The following is a 22,513-nucleotide window of genomic DNA, read 5'->3' on the forward strand; positions in this document are numbered from 1 at the left end:
CAAAGACTACTGTAAGAAACCCAAGAACGTCATTATATAATGATAAATGGGGTCAATCAATACAACAGAAGGACACATTTGTAAACAGTTATGCACCCAACATAGTAGCATCTAATATATAAAACAAAAATTAACAAACCTTAAGGGTGATAGTAGTGGACTTCAAAACCTTACTTTCAACAATGGCTAGGGCATCCAGACAATATTAATAAGGAAGCATTGTAATTACATGACTCATTAGACTAGATGAACTTAATGGATATTTACAGAACTTTCTATCCAACAGCAGCAGAACATACATTCTCAAGTGCACATGGAACATTCTCTAGCATAGATCATAAGTTAGGCCATAAGAAAGTTTTAATACATTTAAGAAGATTAAATTAATACAAAGCATCTTTTCCAACCACAATGATAAACAACTAGAAATCAATACAAGAAAAACCTGGAAAATTCATAAATATATGGAGATTAAATAACATGAGACTGAATAACCAATGGATCAAAGAAGAAATCAAAAGAGAATTTTAAAAATATCTTGAGACAAGTGAAAATGGAAATAATAACATACCAAAACTTATGGGTTATAGGGAAGTGAATAGTGATAAATTCCTACACTAAGAAAAAAGTCTCAAATAAAATAATAGCTCAAGGAATTAGAAAAAGAACACACTAAAGCCCAAAGTTAGTAGAAGCAAGAAAATTTAAAAAGTCAGAGTAGAAATCAATTAAAGAGAGACTAAAAAGACAAGAGAAAAGATCAATGAAACTAAGAGCTGGCTTTTGAAAAGATAAAATATATAAGCCTTTAGCTACTCTTACCAAGATAAACAAAAGAGAATTCACATAAATAAAATTAGAAGTGAAAGAGAAGACATTACAACTAATAAAACAGGAATAATAAATCCAGGACCAGATCCTTTCACTGGTGAATTCTACCAAGCATTTAGAGAAGAAGTAATACTGATGATCCTTCTCAAACCCTTCCAAAAAGTAGACGGGAGGGAATACTTCCAAAATCATTTTATGCAGCCAGTATTATCCTGAAACAAAGAAGAGCAAGGCTTTGTTTTTTGAAGCTCTCATGGGAATAAGATACAATCACTCTAAGTGAAGTAAACCCTAGCATGGGCCATTTAACTAAAGTTCAAAAAGGGAGGAGAGGCCAGATCTTCTAACAAAGTAGTATAAGGCTTGCCCCACCTATGCTGTAGAGGCAACTCGTGCCCCCTCCTGCCTTCAGATTAAAAAAAGAAAATGAGTTCCAAGAAAATGAGTACTGGACTTATTATTCGTGTTTTATTAGTTGTAATGTCTTCTCTTTCGTTTCTAATTTTATTTATGTGGACAAGAAGCAGCCTCAGATAATGGGGAGGGGAGTCAGGGAAGTTCACCCTCCACTGATCAGGGCAAACGTGTCTGAAGTTTATTATACTCAAGCAAGATGAAAAGAAATTGCATGACACTTAACATAATAAAGTGAAATGAAAGAAGTATATAATGATGGCTGAGGTCTCAATTCTAAAACAAAATATAATCCCTAAACAACAGCAGCAAAAGTGGTGAACAGGGTAAAAGGTAGAGATAGGGAAATAAATTGAAAACCAAACAGCACAATGACAGAATAAAGTAGGAACCACATTAAAGAATGGAGACATAGATTAAAATATCCTCTTAACAGAGCGATGGCTTGGTGGATGCAGAACCACAGTGGATGCAGAGGGAAAATATTTTAAAATAAAGTGATTAGAAGATAATAGAAAAAAAAACACACCACAAAAAAAGAAAATTATAGGCCACTATCCCTGATGAACCTAGATGCAAAAATGCTCAACAAAGTATTAGCCACTGGAATTCAACAGTACATTAAAAGGATCATACCCCATCATCAAGTGGGATTTATTCCAGAGATTCAAGGATGGTTCAACACCCACAAATCAATTAATGCGATATATCACATTTAAAAAATGGAGAAAAATCACATGATCATCTCATTAATGGATATGTTAAAGGATATACTTCAGGTAAAAGGTAAATAAGTGATCCAGCCTGAGATGCTGATATTCAAGAAAAAATGCCCAGTGAAAAAAGAGGCAACCAGGATGAACTAAGTAAAAATTGATTGTATAAAACAATAATAATGTCTTGAGTGTTAAAATATTTGAAATTAAAATACACAGCAATTATAGTTGGTATGGAGCTAATGCATCTCAATGTCATTGCATTATTCAAGAGGAAGGGAAAGTAATGATTAACATTAGACTTTGAGAACTTGATGACACATGTAATTTTTAAGATAACTGATAAAAATGTGACCTATTTCAGTCACATTCTAAGTTAGGAAAGAGAGGAATGATAAAAATCCATAAGAAGGCATGAAAGGAGGGGAAAGACACAAAGAGAAAGCACAAGATAATATGGTAAATTTAAACCCCAATAAAGCAATTATTACATTAATGTAAATGGACTAAGTACATAATATAAATATGTCTGTCAGGCTAGATAAGAAAACAACACTTAATTATATGCTATTTGTAAGAGACCCATCTGAAGCATGAGGGCACAGAGAGGTTCAAAGTAAAAAAGACAGAAAATGACAAGTCATGCAAAATACCAAAAGCAAGCTGGTGTAGCTATATCAGATAAAATATATTTTAGGGTAAGAAGAATTATTAGAGATAAAGGGGTCACCTACTAATGATAAAAGAGTAAATTCATCAAGAAAATAGTAAATTTTAATTGTATATGAATGTGAATATATGGCTTAAAATTATATAATGCAAAAATGGAGAATGTTACAAGAAGAAATAGACACCATAGGAGATTTTAATGTATGTTTCTTGGTATTGGCTGGACAGCAGACCAAGAATAAGGATGTAAATCAAAGAGAAGTTGAAGTTAATGAAAAATGTTTTAAAAACTGACAAAATAAAAATCCGAGTTATTTGAAAATGTCAATAAAATTGAATAATCCCTTGAAAAACCTAATAAAGGAAGGAAGAGAAATGGTTTCTTACTTAATAAATGGTATAACTATCCCTCAGGAAGATGATATCGGAACCCCTGCCTCACACCATTTACTTCATTGAGATACAAGTTATCATATGGGTACAGTTTGCCTTGTATGAGTTTCAAACCTCATTGCCATCACCTAAGAAAAGGAAGTTATTGAAACTAGCCATTCCCTTCCTCCCCATCGACATCCCAGGGCTGTGCATTCATATTAAATGATTTAATTTAGTACTTACCAGTCAGGAAGAACTAACCATCTTTATTATCATCATCAGGGAACACTTATGACCTATACTTTGTGAATTCATTAGCTAAAAACAAAACTAGACAGAACTTGGAGGTTTACACCCTTCTCCTGACTCTATGCAGTAATATGCTCAAACCAATCGAGCAGTAAGATTTCAAAAGTTTCCTATGACATCCCACAGAAAATGAATTTAAGCATCTCTCAAGTCTTACAGATACCCTAGCAGAAAGTTATTATATATGGTATCACCGTGGTCCCTGCTGGTAGCATTCAAGTCATAAATTGTTAACCAAATTATTACTTTTATGCCTTTTTAGTTTAGTTGGTTGGTTGAAGAAGAACCAAAACAAAAATTCAGAGGAATAACTAGTAATCACATTTCAGCTGGAATAGAAGGCGAGCCAAAGAAGATATTTCAAGGTTCTCTTCATAACTGAAAAAATAAGCCAAATTTAAAAAAAAGACAAAACATTTAATAGGCATTTTTTAAACAATTTCAGTACAAATTACCACTTCAAATAAACATTACAGGGATTTTACTAATTGCTAGTCACCCAATAAATAATTTTTGCAGTTTTCCTTCCTGATGAAATTATTTCATTATGAAGCAGATTTTTAGCACATTACTTTGTTTGATACACATGTCAGGAGGATTTTAAGTGTCGTGACTTTCAGCATCTTAAAACTTTTCTTCTTTCACTGGAACAAATCTTTAAAATGGGCAAGAAGTTGGAGAAGATTCTGTCGTAGAAGGGAGTATAATCGGGCCATAGAGACAGTGTTGATTGTAAAGTACTGTGCCTAAGACACCCTGCAGTGAACTGTAACATCTTACAGACCAGGGATGAAAAAAGACTACAAGGGCACAATAAAAAGGCCTGCGTGGGAGCATCAAAGGAAGACTAAAAATTAAAAAAAAACCACAGAATGAAATCCCCAGGAGGGCAGCTGCCGTCAAGATTATTCAACTCTGCTGCTAACCTAGGAAACCTACCATTAAGCATTGATTTGAAAATAAATCAGGTGATTCCAATTGTCCCTTTTTTGAGAATGTTGGTGTGAGACCCTTGCATGTTATCAACCCAAAAAATCCACACTATGTTGTTCATTAAACTCAAACATTCATGATCAAATAGTATTTGTTCAGTTCTTCACGTTAGACTACTCGTACATTTTCTTGTGACCTGCCTCCCAAAGTCAACACAGTTCTGCTCGCTAATACTTATAATCTGATCCTTAAGAGCTACTTGTGTGATGAGCACCAAGCTTAACTGAAATTCTGCTCTGTCTCCTGTTCATGAGCTACTTGCTATCTGGAACAAAGATGATCTCGAAAATCAGGCCTGTTCCCAGCACTGGAAACACCTGCAGTGGTACTTCCATTCCCCTTGCCTTTCTGGCTGGTCATTACGTGTATCTGCTTTCATATTCACCTTTGTGGTGGGAAGAGAGGTTATAGAGAATACAGCATTTGGATTAGGAAATATTCGATCCCATTCCCAACTGTATCCTATTAGTAGCTAAGTGAATCCTCACAAATCATTTGACTTCTCTAAGCCTATCACCCATCTTGCTATACTTTCAAGGATTGTGTGTTTACTTGCATTTGTCAGGTAAAAATGATTTACAACACTTACACAATACAGCCAGTGTTCTAAACAGATAAGGCCAGAAACACCATCTTTTACGGCTGGTCAACTACCTGTACCATATGTTGATAGTGCTGGGTCACTAATACCTTTTTATCAGTTCTCAGATGAAATAATTTTAGTTTATTTGAGTGCCAGATTTAAATAATCTGCAGTGTATCTTGATAGAGGCAATGAGAAATAAGTCTGGAATCAGAGGTGTCACTGGTAAAAAGAGCAAGGTATCCCACAGGCAAGATGATTACTCATCCAACCATTAGCAACTCGTACAGGAAGTCGCCAGTCACATTAGGGATAACACAGAATCACTGCTGTAGGACTCTGACATGAACGTGAAAGACTCCTAAACATGGTAGGTGGCACCCTAAGATTTCAACAGTGTGCTTATTAGCAAAAATATGCTATCTGCTCCAACTGGATTCTAGGCCTTACAATATTTTTAAAATGTATAACTATGTATTGCTGATCTCTTTTTAAGTGTTTGAATAGGCAAGAAGTGGTGTTGGGAAATGTATGGGAAAAATGTTGAGGCAAGAAATAAACTGAAATAAACACAGGTAAACCAGAAATGCTGCCCTGAGCTTTCTTATATATAGGGTCATGCAGTATTTTCCTTCCTAAAGCTGCAGCCGGGCAGAGAGGCTGAAACAAACATTCTTCACGTTATAACAATGCAAATCAATATATTATGTGCCAGTATGACTTTTCACATTTTGTGCTTTTACCAGGTGTGGGTGTAAGGGGAAAAAAATTCATTGAGGAGTCCTTTAATAGGGAATAGAGAGTGTCTAAAAACTGGTTTAAATAACACACTAGTGTTCAGGACGGTCACAATTTATGGGGCAAGTCCGCCAGACATAGTTCAGGAGTCTTTAGCCAGTTTAAGCTCAGGTTAAGCTCATGGTATATGCTTCAGAACCAAAACAGTGTATACGACACTGTCTCCCACCTGATCAAGGCTAATACACATGAACACAAATAAACACAAGAGCTCACAGGAAGGTGCAGGCTATCATTTGGCTGACTTATTTGCTGCTCCCAGCTCTCATTTAAAAAAAAAAAAATCAGGTGTCAGTGGGCCAGGTACTGGTCTTAAGGGTCTCAACCACCCTTTAATGTGATCTTACTTTATGCATTCACCTCCAGGTGGTTCACCAAAAAGTTATTCCAAATCTGTAAAATGCAAACAAAAATTTAAAAACACCACATACACACATAATTGAAGAATCACTTAAAATTCAGTGGGAGGGAATTCCTTGGGCATTATCAGCTGTATTCCCTTTCCTAAAATCCATACACTGAATCTAACAAGGGGTTTCCCATACCCCTGAGAGGAAACTTAAAATCCACAAGTCTGGAATAAAACATGTCTTGGTGGCTGAATAATACTCTTATTGAAAAAAGAGACACTTTTTTTGTAAACTACACAGGAGTGAGGGAAGTACCAATGGTTTTCAGTGCGCCTTTAAATAGATGTCTCTTTCCACTGGGGTTCTGAGGCCGCGTAGGGGCTTCTCCCTGTACAGTGAGGCCAGGAGAGGGACGCACACCGTCTGTGAGAGTGGCCGTCCAAGCTCCCCCCTCATGTTTTTGCCAGTGGGTCAAACACCTGCAGCACCGTCCTCTTGTCCTGGTCACTGATGGTCACCCAGTGACCAAGATCTTTTTGGCTGTGCTCTGGCAGTGGCTGCTGGGCATCTGAGGCCCTGACTTGCACTGGGACCATATGGGTCCTCGCAGGGCCCCCAGTCCCTGAGCCCAAGGGGTCAGAGCTCTTGGAAAGCCAGGCATTGTTCAACAGGTTGGGGTGGTGCAGAAGGCTCCAGAATGGATCCTGATATTCGCCAGGGAGGGAGGCCGCCTCTGGCTTTGTCTCCTCTGTGCCATCACCCCACTCTGGGCTCACGGCGGGTGATGTGCCAAGAAATGTAGGTTGCGGAAAGAGGGCGCCCCTGTCGGGCTGGTGTGCCGGGGGCCAGTCGCTGCTGCCGTGGCCACTGCAAACCAGGTCCTGGAGAAGCTGGCTGTCGCTTTGCAGAACCTGCAGGTGGAAGGCCGCTGGGGCTGACTTCTTCCTCCTCGGGGGGGCCTGGGGCACCAGAGGCCGCACCCCCGGAGGGGGTGGTGTGGAGGCTCCGGCCTCAGGAGGGGTGTCGCCCGGCGCTGGCTTTCCACCGTTCGGCCTCCTCTCCACCGTCTTCCCAGGCTGAAGTGTTCTTGGTTTGGGAACTGGGGGGGCTGTCGCTGGAAGAAGGGTTTCAAGGCTTGTCTCCGGGGGCCCGACTGTAAAATGGACCATCTGCTGCCCAAACGGTTCTTCTGGTGACTCGGGCTGAGAAAAGGCACAGCAAAGAGTAAATAAGAAGCCGGCCGGGGCAGCTGGGACTCAGGTGCACTCAGACAGTGGCAGCGGGGGGCTAGTGCCGCGACATTCCAGCAAAGTCGGGATTTGCGAATGTCCCAGGCGCAGAAATGCGACGAGGTGCGAAAGAGCACAGGAGAAACACACATTTATCAGGGGTACCAGCGGGTCCAAGGAAATATGTATGAAAGCTGTAAAACCAGGGCCACAATGAATAACTTGAAACAAGTTTTCTTCTGTTCCCTTAGGCAATGCGGCTATGCTCTTTCTTTATTAAAAGCAGATCTCTCTTAATTTGACACCTATCTTTTTCTGAGGCTGCGCTTCAGCTAGGCTGAAGTAATGTATGTTACAGCATTAAGCTAATTGAAGGACTAACAAATCTATTTGCTCCTTGAATCTCTGATATTTAATGGAAGGCCTCTTATGTCACTTCCTTGGTTCTGATTCAAAATTCTCACCAAGAAACAAACACAAAGCGCAAAAGCAGGCTACCAGCTGTGTAAGCATAAGCATCTCAGTATTTCCTTTGGCTCTTTGGAAAATGAACTGAAAAACAATCCCTCCTCCAGTAGCCTTTCACTGTAGCTCCTGTGCAGCATGCTGGGAAAATGGATCCATTTCTGCCCTGGCTTTTACAAGAAGAAACAAGGTGAGTACAGGGAGAAAGAGGAAGACAGAGGTCTGTTCTGCAAGGTGGCATGGGAAACGCACAGATGCAACAAGCAGAAATGGGACACGCCAACCTGGGAAGCACAAAGCAAGGTCTTCCAGAATGAAGCACCCAGCCAAGGCTCACACTCTGTACAGGCGGAAAGGCACCGGCCATTCTGCAATGACTGGTCAAGGGATTACCGGGCATCCTGTTACTAGAACACTGAGATCAAACGGAGGATCCAGATGTCTCTATAGGCGCCAGTCTTTGAGCTGCTACTGTCCTGACAAACTCATGTCTTTGAAGCAGCAAGCAAGGCTGAGAGGCTCGAGGGCGAGAGCAAAAAACAATCTGCAAGAAAAGTGGCAGAAAAGCAGTGCAAGCTCCAGTCTGAGGCCACACGAGAACTCGTCGACATCGCTCATCTAGGAACTGGCTGTAGTTGTTCGAATGCCAGTAAGTAAGATCTGTCCTCATGAAACCATGTGCACAGGACCCAGACCATACACAAAATGGAAATAATGGAACTCTTGGAGAAAAGTACCCCCCAGGGGTTCCATCCAGGGACTCAAAGAGAACATTTAGGAATCGTGATGCCTCCAAACTGTGCCTGTCACAGTGAGAAACTCTGGTTTTTCCTGCTCAGCTAGTGCCCAGATGCAGTAGGCATAGAGAGGAGAAGGCAACCACCAAGCACTCCTCTCAAAGATGGGCTGTGTCCGGGGCTCAGGAATGTGCACTGAGACAAGACTCACGTGAGACGTAATTCTTATCTAACAAGACATTCCACGGTTTGGAGGCTCACGCTACCGGGTCCTTACCTTTCCTGTCCTCCTCAAGGCTGGCTTCTTGATGGCAGGAACTCTGGGTGCAGGCCGACGGGGCAGGAGCGGGGCCACCCCCACTGTGGGCTCTGGTTTGGAAGGCCCTTGGTCCCTCGGGGTTGTGGTATTTAGGGCTTCTCCTGGGGTCCCTAAAATATACAATAGCATGGCTGAAGTGTCTAGGATGAGGTGATTCGCTACAAGGTTTAATCTTTAGGCAGTCTACATTCTAAGAGTGATTTACTAATGCAATGAATTGCCTTTACACTAAAAGAAAAAAAAACCTCTGAGGGTTGTCCCCAACCAGCCAGGCTCAGCCGCTAGCTTCTGCTTGCTTTCTCAGCAGGGATGGTGCTCTGGGGTCCGAGGATGGCCTTGGTGGGATCAGCAGTGCCCTGATGGCACATGCAGAGCTGTATGTGTGGGTGCATTTCTCTGGGGAGATGATCCAAAACTCCTCAAAATCTCTGCAGGGCCCATGACCGTGAAAATGTTAAGTTAGGAGTCTGGGAAGATTTCAAACCTCAATTCTCTCCTTACCTCTCTATCCACAAAATCTTTTATAAAAAAGGTTTTTTCGAGATATAATTCACATACCACAAAATTCACCCTTTTTAAGGAAACAATTCAGTGGTTTTTAGTATATTCACAAAGTTGTGCAACAATTACCATTAATTTCAGGACATTTTATCACCTCAAAAAGAAACTCCATACCCATTAGAAGATACTCCCTATCCCATCCTTTCTTCAGCCCCCTGAAACCACAGATAACTTTCTGTCTCCATGGATTGCCTATTCTGGACACTTTATATAATGGAATCACATAATACATGGCCTTTTGTATTTAGCTGCTGTCACTTAGCATATTTTTAAGAATCATCCATATATAGTGTATGTTCATACTTCATTCTTTTTTTGGGGCTGAGTAATATTCTACCGTATGGTACCACCATGTTTTATCCACTCATTAGTTGATGGATACTTGGATCATTACATTCATGTAATTTTAATTGTTTCTCTTTTTAATAAAAGAAACCACTTGTGATGGTGTTATCCTATCATCAACCTACTGTTGGTTGGATAACACCAACCACAGTGTTTCTCAGTCTCTTAATTCATGCCCTCCTTAAATGTTATTTGGGAATTCCAAGTAAGTTAGATACCCTGACTGGAAGCAAACTGACAAGAGTAATTGCATGCAGCTTTTCAGTGAGCATGATGCCCCCCTCTCCAGAAAATATTCCAGTACAAAAGAAAACAAAAAGCCAAAACATGTTAGTGCCTAGGGATTTTGAATGCATGGGGGAAATTCCAGGCTAGAATGTGATTAACATGGGTTAAGGGAAGTAACAGCAACAAGAGATTAGCAGGCAGCATGCCAGAGAGGTCCCTGTGTGACAAGAACCCACATTTGCTGCTGATTTATGTTGGGAGCAAACCTGTGGGCCTTTAGGCAGGCTTGGTTACGAAAGCCCCACCCTTAAAACCTCCCTCCCAAGGGCCCCCACCCACAAGATGGCAAACTCCCTGCTTCTCTTCCGGGTCCTCTGCTCCCGCCGGCGCCAGCCAAGGCTCAATCACCCCTCTGTACCTTCCCGCCGGCACCAGCCAAGGCCCAATCACCTTCTGACCCACCCCTTCCTCGCTACCTGTATAAATTGAGCCTGCAAACAATAAACTGTCAGCTTGATCAGACATCCTGTCTTGCTCTCCGTTCTTTGTGTCCCTTGCCCCTTCATTCTCTCCTCCAGGTTGTCGACCCCCGTTGATAGTCCCGCGGGTCGGCACAGATTTACATGAAAGCAGATTTTGTGCCTGCAAGCAGGATACATACCTAACTATCTCTTTTTACAGAGCTAGCAGAATAAGTTAGTGCCCCGAGTGTTAACTGTTTCTAAAACTTTTGCATTTATTTTGGTCTCTCCCTTAAGTGCTGCTTAATAATTCTGAGATTATTTTTATGTACTTAACTGAATTTTTACATGGGTGACAAATCCTAGTTGCAGAATTTTATAAAATGTTGCTAAAGGGTGCTTTCATTTAATGCTGCCTCCAAAAAAATAAAAAGTTATATTCCCTTCTAGGCCCCTTTTAATAGGAGGATTAAAAGAAAAGGAGAATCAGCTTTTCTCTTCAGCAGGGGACGGGAACCCAGGGGGTCACCCACCTCCTCTGGCTTCCAGGAGAAATCGGATGGCTGCCTCTGCCTCCTGAGCATTGGTCGTTTTGATCTGCTTGACGTTATAAGGTTTACTTATCCCAGTCCTTGCTTTGGGCTTGAGGACAGAATCAAGAGGAAAAGCATATTAACACAAGTGCAACATCAGCCTCACCAGGCGCGCTCACTGCCTACTCCCCTGCACACAAGGGTGAGACGTACAGACCCCACCACATGGTGAGTAAAACACAAACTCCCATCTCTCATGCTGAGAAGAGAAATGCAATATTTAGAGTTGAAAACTGGGTGGTCATAGATTTTTTGCAATGTGGATAAACCATCCTCTATCTTAGTTTCTATAACAGATAAAAGCTGGAATGCATCAACAGAAGCCACCCCTTCCGCCTGTGTTAATTAAAACACCTTCCAGGTATATGTGTGCTCAAAAGGGCTTGTTCTACCTCTTCCCCTTGCTACCTCTGAACCCAAACCTCTGGGTCACCTTTGATGACCCGCCTTCCCTCCAGTAAACCACCGAGGCTGGCTGACTCCTCCTCTGCTGTGGATGCATCAGCCCCTGGCCCAGCTCTCGGCTGCACCCTCTGGGACACACGAATGTCTACCCAGCACCTGGCCTCACCGCCCTCCTCCCTCACCTCTGTCCTGCTGACCTTCACCTTCCCTTCCTTGCAGTTCACTGCCATCCTCTGTGACTCTCCACCTCTAAACTCCTACATGACTGTTACTATTACTAGTGTTCCCCTTATTTAGGCCGTTTGATCTCTTTTGAGCCTCTTCTCCTAAGATGACTGATCTGAATTTCTCCTATTTTCCCTTCTACCAAGCACTGCTCTATCCCGCAAGGTCAAAGGTGAGCCCCTGAAGAGCAGAGCGGCAGATGAGTCTGGAAACCAATAATCCTGCCACGCGGAGACACTTGGGATTTTTCATCACAGGGGTTTTGGAAGAGCTGGTGAACAGGTAGAGGGTTAAGGGATATAAATCTCTATATCTCTGAACAGAGGTGATCCCACATAATGTTGGGGCTGAGGATGAACCATGGGGCAAAACCCTTGGGTAGGAAAGCCCGGCCCGTTTCACTTTGAGCTGAACACAGGAGAACTCACTGCTTGCTGAGGCGCTCCTGGCAGCAGCTTGGCTGTCTGCAAGATCGAATACTGCCCGTTGGTGCCGGAGGAGATGGACACATCTGAAGCCGACTTTTTCACCATTAAACCAGCTGTGAAAACCAAGAAGGACAGCAACACAGTCTCAGTGAAACGCCTGGCTGTGGCAAGGCAAAGGCCCAGCCAGGCGGGAGCAAGGCTGACCCCAGACGCCATCAGGGTCCACATGGTCTGTGGGCGTTCAGAGCCTCCGCCAAGTTCCTCCCTGGGTTCTCTAACAGCTTGTGCCCATGAATGTATTTTCTCTGTAGAAGCATTATTTGAATGCCAATTTTAATATCACATCCTGGGGGTGGGGGTGGGGGTGTAGGGCTCAAATCTGATATTAAAGTCCATTCATTTTTAAGTGGTTTAAAACATACTACTGTTTTTAGGACCAAATTTTAAAAATGGTCTGTGGGCAAAATCTAAAACTGCCAAAGCAGGGGAATAAACTATATTAAATTATACTTGCAGCCATTAACAGATCATGTCTTAGAACAACATTTAATGACCAAACATTAGATGAAATTAGACCAAACAAAATGAATACCAATTTTGTAAAAATAGTAATAAAATGTGTGTGTGTAAAACTGGGAGAAGCCTGAAGTCTCTGGTTAACAATTATCTCTAGGTAGTCAAGTGCATTTCAGAATCACATTTCTTTATTTATTTTTGTAAATTTTCACAATAATGACAAATTTTATTTTTTCTTTAATGTTTCCTTTTACTTTGCTGAAAAGTACAACTCTGAAAAGTAAAAAATATGCTTCAAAGTCACATGCTTCTTATGGCCCTGCTGTCGATTACAATTGGGACGTAGGCCAAGATGAACCCCGTTCTACAAGGAAAGCCCTTGGAAACTAACCTGAATGTCTGACTCACATTTTTTTTTAGCCAGTAGCAGGAAAAGGAAACAGTACAGGTGAAATAGAAACTGCTCAATAGCACGTCACAAACTTATTTTCAGGCTATTAGGGAAAATTTGGTGGGCAAAAACCATTGGGTTTTGAGAGCCAGGAAGATAGACACTATCCTCTCGGACCCTCCAGGGAGGGCCTGCTCCCAGGGCCGCACGTGTGGTTCAGAGGAAGGACCCCCGGGGTGCACTCGCTTCATGCCTTAAAGCACCAGGGCCAGGAAGAAGCTACCAAAGTCCCTTGCTTGGCTGTGGGCCCACTTTTCCATTCTCTTAGGTTCAAACTGAAAGCAGCTTAAAGCAAAAACCCAGCTATAGGAGGATGAAGAAAAAGTTTATAAGGGACTCACTCAAAATGCCATGAGAAATGCAACTATTCTGATAGTACGACAAAAAAGGAGCCCAGGAAGGAGAAAGGCACTGTGGTCAGTCCAAGGCCAGGAGCAGCTAACTTAGAGCCATTTGTGCAGTTGTAGGAAACAGGCGATTATTCCCAGCAGGCATCGAGGTAAGCCAAAAGCAAGCAAAGTCTTACTTGGAGGGGGGGGTCTCTGCGGTGGGTGAGGTGGCCGAGGCCTACTGGGAACCGACAGAGACCTACTTGGAGAACGGTGACGGAAATCCCCAACTGCTTCCAGCTCCTGCTTTAGCTCCACCAGGTCGGCATCATCTGGAGGACATGGTGGAATGTGAGTGAGGTGAGTCAGGGGTCACTCAGGTCTGCACAGAGCCAACCGTGGCAGGAGGACCCCCTGCAGGACAGCTTAAGCGTGTCCCTCTGCTGGCACGGGGAGAGGGACGGGGCACTCAATGCCTGCTTGGAATGTTCAATGGAATCGTGGACAAGGTTTGCTGTCCAGACAGGACAGACACTGAAATATTTCAGTGTAGGCATGTTTCCTACTGAAAAAAAAATCAGAGACTTCCACACAGAGAAGGAAGCTGATAATCAGAGGCCCTCCCTTTTAATTCCTTAACTCTAAAACACAACTGCTGGGAAGCTGAGAACATCTCCCTTCTGCCAGCAGGCAGCCTGCCGTCCCAGGGCAAGCTCCTAGTGTGGAGTGTCCGTGCTCACTCATCCCGCCCCAGGTACTGCAGCCCACGGGCAGCTACTTCATGAGCTGTCCTGCAAACCCAAGGCGAAGCTTGGCATGAGGCAGTGACCACTTCTGTTTTATTACACGTACATTTGTTATTACTTGTACATAAATTCAGGACAATTCTAGATCTTCCCTTCCATGCCACAATGCACAATGCACAATTCATTTCTGGCTGAGATACCCCATTCTGCACCCCAACAGCTCAACTCCATGTGTCTTTGAAGCTGGAGCTGGGGATGAGCTGGATTTCTCCTAACGGGGATGCCTGTGGCCCCAAAGCCTCAAGGAGATGGCCTCTCAATGCCTGCTAGGGGGCAAGGCCACCCACCCTGCTTGTGTTGCTCTATTAATTCTTCATTCGATGAGGCATTTGTGCTCACACCTGCCCTCCCCTTGAGAAGCTGCCTGAATGATGGCCACCCCTGAAAAAAGAGGGAGCCACTGTCTTCAGCTACTTCCGCCCCAGTGCAGGGCACTGTGGACGTGAATGCACAGAACCACTGTGGCATATGCTGGAGAAGGCTGCTGCTCCTGCATCGGGCAGCAGGCTCCAAACTTCGCCCTGCCCAGTCCCCTGGGGGAGCTTCATGGAAGGCCGGACTTTCAGGGCCACAGCCCACCCCTGCCAAATCCACATCACTAGGATCAAGCTCAGCAACCTGTATGTTTAAAAGCTCCTGAGGCTTCAGTGCAGCTAGGCTACTGACCAGCTTCTGGACCGCAATACAAAAGCCTTGGGCAGGGCGTGCGGTCTTTGCACCTCTTCCTGAAAATCACCTTCCTGGGAAGCATCTTAGCTCACTTCCACCCTGTTCTCTGTTCTCAGCCTCAGTTCAAAGGCTCCAGACACAGGGCTAGGCTCCTGGACCTGCTGGTTTTAGCTCTCCCCCAATGGGGGAGACACAGTGACCAAGAGCCGGAAGGCACTCATGGCTGCGGATAAAATTGTGCCATAGGAGTCTGACGCTGAAATGCGAGCTACCCTGCCTTCCAGCTCATGTAATCTCAGGGTGCTTTTAAATTTATTCAAAAGGGTCATTATGCAAAATAACCCAGGGACTTACATTTCCATCTGTATGACCTTCAGTCTCTCTTTACCTAAAATGATATAATGATGCGAATGTAGACTGTTACTCTGCAATAATGTAATGCTGTATGGAAGTAACGACACCCCAGCAACTCAGGACTCAGGCACTGAATGTCTCTTATGGGACTGAATCAGAAAAGGTTTGAAGAGGAAAAAAAAAATCACAAATGTAAAACCGGTTCAGAGCTGTGGCCATTTACATGTAGAGAGAGGGAACAGGAGCTATCATGAGTCAGTGTGGACCGGACCAGCTGTAAATAAATAAAAATCACTGGAGAAAGTCATGTAGCGGTACTGCATTCCCGCCCAGGGCCCAGCCTCCACCACTTGCTACGACCCGTTGTTCTAGCCCTTCGGTGGGGCCTGTGCACCTGCATTATGTGATGTGCCCCTGCTGAGACAGTGCACTCAGTGCCAGAGGCTGTTCAGGAAAGGAAGGGCCAAGCTACCTTTGTAGGTTGGACGTTGCTTCTTTTTGGTGAGTGCAGGTGACTTGCTGGGAGGGGCCACTGCGGAGGGGCTGGGCACATCAGGAAGGCCGTCTCCCCCCAGTTCACTGTCCGAGACCGCAGGCTGACTTAGCTCATTCCCCAAATCGTCTTCATCATCCTCGAGAATATCCCCTTGAAGATGGACATCACAGCACACGATTAGTGTGGAAAGGCTATAGCCTTTCCTTGGTGGGCCTGTTTCAACACCAAGCCCTGTGGCTCGTGTCAGAACACCTGCGGCACAGCCGCCAGCAGCCCAGGGCATCCACACGTCAGCAGGTATGGGGCCCAGTTCCGTTCACTCCTGAGACAGGCCGCCCGACATCCTCAAAGCCACTGTCACTTAGGATGCCTCCGGGCCTTCACTGCTGTTTCATGCACTATCCCTACGCGTGGAAACCACCCGACTGACAGCCCAGAAGGTAATGCTTGCCCTTCGAGCACCTGCTGTAACCTTTTTGGGGTCGGGTTGTACAAGGGATCTTAATAATCTCAGGCCCATTGCAGGGAGAACGTGCCTACCCACCTCGCCAAACGGACCACGAGGTCTTCACAGGGTTACTCACCTTCTGACTCATAGTCTAAACTTGTGAAGTCAAAGTTTTCCTCCAGCAAAAAGGAACTGGCAGTGGGGGACATGGAGATCATGCTGTCCCGCTTCCGAATGATCTCCTCTTGCAGACCTTTCAGCCAGTCCTTGGTCTTCGGCCTGATCTTCACTGCTCTGCCCTTCACCTGTGAGCAGAGGGCGGCCACCCAGGAATGAATGCAGAAGCCGGAACAACCACCTCTGATCCCAAAGTGCACCTCACTCGAATTCACGCAGGGGGAGCAAAGCCAATCTTTACATTCTGACAGGAAAAATTGAGGGTCTACACCACATGCAGGCTCAGCATAGCTCACGTTTGGTCTAAGTAAAAGCTGAATGATCATCTCCAGGTTCTCATTCCATGTAAATTTGAAACCAGGATATTATAAAAATAGAGATTTCCTATAAACTGCATATTCCAAATTACATACTGTAAAGGGAATGACAGCAACACACTTCCACATGGAGGCGTGAGCACAGACAGACCCAGTCAGTCAGTGGGAACTGTTCTGTGCAATTTGCTCTTTCTCCCAAATTCTGCAAGTAGCTAGGGCAGGACACCAGATACTTCAATGAAGATACCAGAATTAGATACTGGAATGAAGGGTCCTAGCTCCTGCCCTCTCATGGTGCCTATGCCTAAGACACGGATGAGGAGAGGGATGCACAGCCACGCAAAAGCCAGGAATGCCAGGGGGGTTAGGCAGCACCCACTCCACAGGTGACCACGCATGACTCACCTTCATACCGTCCACATCCAGGACGCTGAGAGCTGAGTGGCTGTCTGCAAAAGTCACCAGCATCTGCCCTCGGTTGATCCTGGAATAAATGAGAGATGTTAAGTCAACCACAATGGTAGCCCCACAGCTCTTCTGGGCTCTTGCTGACGTGTACAGGGGGGACCACACCAGCTGGGCAGCAGTCACCTGACAAGAACAATTGTCCCATAATTCTCCAAGGTCTGCATGAGTTCAGTGCGCACGTCCTCAGGAAATTCATTTTTGTCTTCTAGGTTTGGTGACTGCAGGTTGACTATGACAGTGGCATCCAAGGGGCCCTGGAAAGAGGACACTTCCTCGAACACTCTGTCTCGAGCACACACATCAACTTCTTGTACTTCCACCTCCACAATCGCCAGCACGGGTCTGTGTCAGATACAAAGGGAAGATGGGGACAGTTAACGGGGATAAGCCAGCTACCCAACCCCAGCCTCAGTCCCAAGCTCTGCTATAAACAGTAAACATCAACCGCTTGTTAGTGTGGCCCCAGCACAGCACCTGCAGGCTTCTGGCCCGTCCTAGAGTTTCTGTCTTTATTGTTCCCCAGCTTTAGCGTTAGCTTGGCATTTTTATAGAAAGATGATTTGAGAGAAAACAATACCAGCCATTAGCAAAGATTCTCTGCATGGCAATCGCCAGTACTGCCCAAGATGGAGAGAAGTGCAAATCCCCCTTTGCTAGGGGTTCAAGCTTTTCAGAGGGCTATTTGGCAATTTATGTTAAGAATCTTAAAAATGTTCATCTCTTTTGACCTCCTAATCTCGACCCTAGGACTTTGTTCTAAGAAAATGACCAGAAAATCAAGACAAAGATTCATACCCAAGGTTGATCATTCTGGCCTGTTGATGGGAGGGTGAAAAAGGGATAAAATAGGGAAAGAGGTTATGCAGCCGTTTGATACTATGCTATGCAGTCCTGAAGAATAACGTAGAAATCTACTGGACAAACAGGAAAATAGATCAGAAGATGTAAATTATTGTAATTTTGATATAGGGATGAGCTTACTCTACAAAAATATAGGAAATTCTTTATTATGAAGATTATGTCACCTTGAAGATATTTACAGTATCAAGTAGAAACAAAACATACGACACAATAGTATATATTGGTGGCAACCTTCAAAACTAGGGAACATTCAAAAATTAGGAGAGATGGGTGATAATATCAGTATTATCCTCCCCCCCCCCCAAGTTTATGTTATTATTGTAAGATTTTTTTTTTTATTGCATCTAGAAGCAACAAAGATGCAAAGAATCTGGCCCAGTGCTATGCACTGAGTGTTTAAAATTTGGGGGAGATTCTTCAGACAAGCCCGTGTGTTGGAGAAAAGTGAAGATTTCTGATGGAAGCAGGTGTGGGCAGAGCAGCGCTGCACAGACTGACACAGCGAGTGACTGGGCACTTCTCCAGGGAATCAAATGTCTGAGAAAGGCCAATTCTCCAATTCTGATTCCATTCACGTAAAATGTCGAAAGGGAGAAGAGACTAGTGGTTGGTGGGGGCGGGGGCAGCTAGGGAGCAGGGCAACGGGCATGGCCGTAAGGAGGCGACACCAGGTGCCGTCGGGGTGCTGGACATATGCCGTGTGCTGACCCTACGTTGTCATCTCCTGGACATTGTGCTACGGATTGACAGGATCTCACCACTGGGGGGACTGGGTCAAGGGTGTACAGGAGCTCCATGTTATTCCTTGCTACTGCATGTGAATCTACAATTACCTCAAATTTTAAAGTGTAATTTAAAAATATTAATGCAGGAAGTTAAAAAAGCAAATGATAACAATTCGTATCATATAATCCTAATTTTCTAATATACGTTAATACATCTATAAGCATATTGCTACATATATTTTCCCTAACTGTCAATAGTCAAGATGTCCTGCTTTTATAATTAGCAAAAAAGATCAATAAATGTCTAAGATGCATCTTGAACCACTATGTTCAGATCTGTACCCCCCGCCCCCCATCTCCCCAGCTGAGTAAGTGCTACTCCATCCTTCCAGTTGCTCAGGCTGAAAACCCCCGTCATCCTCAAACCCTCCCTCTCACGCCCCACACTCACTCCGTCAGCCAGTTTTGGGGACTCGTTTTGAAGTCTGACTACTTCTCGCCACAGTGACCCACGGCCTGGTCCAAAGCCGGCACCCCTTCTTGCCTACCACACTGGCTCCTGCCCGCTCCCTCCCTCCGCCCTGGCCCCACCGGGGCTTCCACTGGTTCTGTCAACACCTAGTGAGGAGATGCCACTCCTCAGCTCCGAGTAAAGCCCCGCGGTTCTCACAGCCCACAGGCTTCCCTGATCTGCACTGCTTACCCACCTCCCTCTCCTCCTCATGACACTCACTCCTCTTGCTCTCCAGATGCCCAGATGTTCCTGCCACGGTCCCCGCTCTGGAATGCTCTTCCCCTGACATCCACATGGCTGACACACTCATTTCCTTCAGGTCTCAGCTCCAAGGTCATCTTATCAGAGAGGCCTTCCATGAAGTTGGGTTAGAAAATAGCACCAACCTCTTTGCCTGACCCTTACCACTACTCTTTCCCCCTATACAGCACTTGTTTCTTTTCTGTCTGCCTTCACTAGAAAATTCCATGAGAGCATGGTCTTGTCTATTTTGTTAACTGCTTATCCTCGGTGCCAGGAACAGGGCCTAGGATATCAGCCTCCTCATTAAATATTGGTTAAATGAATGCTTTTAAGTCCACTCACTGAACTGGCAAACCTGAATATCATGTATCTGAAAATTTCCCAATTTCCAAGTATGTATTTACAACCACAGGTTTCTAAAGAATTTGTAAGAATCTCAAGATTCAGACCTATTGGCTGACCAACCACTCACCATCAACCTTGTAAAATTTGAATCTGACATTCTAGTATTGGTAGCAGCTGTGGGAAGAACAAACTCTTCCTACTAAACCCTCTAATGCCATCCTGTCTCCTTAAAGATGTTCCACAAGACGAGCCTCCTCCTGTGACCAGTCCTTGTGCACGCTGAGTTGACCGACTTCTGCTGCTTCTGTTCCACCTTTAACAATGCCCAAGGCCAAGCCCACAGCTCAGAGCATTAAAAACCTGAATCCAACACTTGAATACCCTATGGTGTTTGTAATAATGAAATATCAGAAAAAATACTCATCAAATATTCATCAGTAGGTGAATGGGTAAATTCCATAGATATGTTTAGTGGAATACTGAACAGCAGTTACAAATGAATGAGCCAGATCTATAATACTGATGAGCTTGTATCTCAAAAATATTAAGTAACAAAAAAAGCAAGTTGCACAATGACATCATTTATGAGAATTTCAAAAACACAAAATACTGTAGGTTGTGTTTGAAATTTTCATAAATGATATCACTTATGATATGGAGCAATGACAAAATGCTAGCACTGATTAATTCCTGGTGGACGTGTGGGTGCACAGCTACTTGTTGTACTAGTGTCTGTTTTTTCCTGCACTTCACACATGCACACAGGCATCCTGAGGGGACAGCATGTCGGCCCTCTGTGGGGAGCAGCAGACGCTGCCTCTCTCCGCTGAGAAGAACATGCTCTGGAAGTAGGACCATACCTGTGATCAGATGCTTGTAGCTCTGCTCGGCCGTAGTACTTGAGGGTCCCAGGAGACCAGCTATGTTTGACTCTGGCGTCAGCATCTAGATCGCTCTCCAGAAGGTTGAGTTCTCCAGCTACTCAGATTCCAATCAAGACACCCACATACAACACAAATTGTATCAATATGCATGAGTGCCGATTAAAGAACTTCCACAACAGGGATCTACATCACTCACCACCCAGCCCCTGTGCTCCAAGCCACGCCAAGGTGGCTCTGGGCTGGCATAAACAACAAACAACTCCTCTGTGTAGATTATCCACAATAGTGAGACCAGAGCTGCCTACTCCTCCCCAGCGGGCACACACAAATTGCTGTGGGAGGGGTCCCGGAGGGGTCCCACCCCAGGGCCCACGGGGACGCAGGAGAACAACAGCCCTTTGTACAGTAGGAGATGCAGAGGCTAAGAAAACAGTGTCCCTGCCTCTCAGTGCCTGGGCCACGCAGGGGTCCACACACTGATTAAGCTGCGATTTCCTGGCCCTGACATCTCAGTGTACGTCGTCTCACCAGAAAAACTTAGTTGTTTGTGTGTTGGTGTTCTAATTTTAAATTAACCGCACTTACTAGCTGGTACCAATAAGCATTCAAAACATACTTGACAACTAAATTGGTAAAAAAAAACAAAGCTTATCTTTCCTGTGTCTTGTTCATATTCAGTTTGGCGCTGGGGCTTTAAGCAGTTAAGAGTTTGGTTGAACAAAACGGGCATGAGGGCAGAGGCCTTGAGGGAAGAGCCGGGGCTTCTCCCCTTGTTCTGACCAGGGCAAAAGGCAGATGGGACAGGGGGCAGTGCAGGGACAGGGGGTGCGGGATGGGAGGGCCAGGAGCAGGACCATGTGAAGATCACGGCCTCCAGGAGGCAGCCAGAGGGGAGCACCCCCAAAGCACAACTTCCAAGCTTAGGGACTAACATCTGGGAAGACTTTTGTGTGGTTTGGGGTTACCAAGAAAACTGTTATTTATTCAGCAAGAAGCACTGGGCTGAATAAACGTGGGTTTTCCCTCTGTGGTATCGATCACTCGCCCCCAGCCCCCAGCTCCGAGAGTGCCCTCTTCTCACACACCTGTTCTGTCAAAAGGATGCCTATTCCTCCACCATAGGACCCTGTCTGTCCAGGCGGGGGTGCGACACTTGTCGCTAGTGTCGTAGGCGGCAGAGCCAACATCATACTTGTAGGTGGGTCCAAAATTAATGGCACCTTCATGAAAGTCTTTAAAAATCTGTCGGGAGAAAAAGAAACCACAATAGCATCTTAGTTTTTAGATTCTGCAGGTTATGTGCAAAAACAAAAAATAAAAAGCACACTCCAGAGTGCACTATTCCTAAAAAGAAACCACTTCTACTATATTTGCAAATATATCTAAAACTGGACATGAGCATGCCATTTCATTAGTAAAAGAGTGGTGACCTTCCATTTGTTCCACTGAATTACACGCCACCATCGGGTGTCCTACCCACATCCAGTACTCGACCTCTCACCTTCTGCTCCTCAGTGCCCAGGAGACAGCGAAAGGCATGAGGTGAGGATCATACATGCCCATCTGTGCAGTTCCAGGCCCAGTGCAACGCCTGGTCCATACCTCCTAACAAGGCCTTAAGCGATGTTTGTTACACTAAACAGAAGCCCGGAGCTGAACCTGAACTGAACACTTCTCTGACTCCGTGTAGCTCTGGACCCGGCCTCAGCGACGTGGGCAGAGCCCAGACGGACACTCACTCAGCCCCCCAGTGGATCAGTGGGAGGGTGCAGAGAATATTGCGAGGGGGAACAAAGAAAAATCTGTATGGGAAGGTATGGTGCAGTGGCTTTCCATCTGCCACCCGCTGTGATCTACGTCACCAGCAATGTGGAGC

The 22,513-nt window shown here is 44.7% G+C and overlaps 1 protein-coding gene across 9 annotated transcripts in view; it reads right to left on the reverse strand.

Moving 5' to 3' along the window:
* Positions 1–3,419: 3,419 nt before the first annotated feature.
* The window catches only part of SYNJ2 (synaptojanin 2), a 95,354-nt gene continuing 76,260 nt past the window's right edge, over positions 3,420–22,513 (reverse strand). For 5 of the 9 annotated variants that reach the window (XM_036886692.2, XM_036886693.2, XM_036886689.2 and 2 more), the window contains 11 exons: positions 21,723–21,879; positions 20,614–20,731; positions 17,189–17,407; positions 17,003–17,081; positions 16,240–16,408; positions 15,632–15,805; positions 13,528–13,662; positions 12,035–12,147; positions 10,917–11,025; positions 8,747–8,898; positions 3,420–7,240 (listed from right to left, as the gene is read on the reverse strand). In XM_036886692.2, coding sequence (XP_036742587.2) covers positions 6,491–7,240; positions 8,747–8,898; positions 10,917–11,025; positions 12,035–12,147; positions 13,528–13,662; positions 15,632–15,805; positions 16,240–16,408; positions 17,003–17,081; positions 17,189–17,407; positions 20,614–20,731; positions 21,723–21,879 — 2,175 coding nt within the window. In that variant the 3' untranslated portion in view covers positions 3,420–6,490. The other 4 variants (XM_036886699.2, XM_036886702.2, XM_036886701.2 and 1 more) reach the window with 4 other exon arrangements.

This window comes from Manis pentadactyla, chromosome 12 (assembly GCF_030020395.1).
Source record: "Manis pentadactyla isolate mManPen7 chromosome 12, mManPen7.hap1, whole genome shotgun sequence".
Classification (NCBI taxonomy): domain Eukaryota; kingdom Metazoa; phylum Chordata; class Mammalia; order Pholidota; family Manidae; genus Manis; species Manis pentadactyla.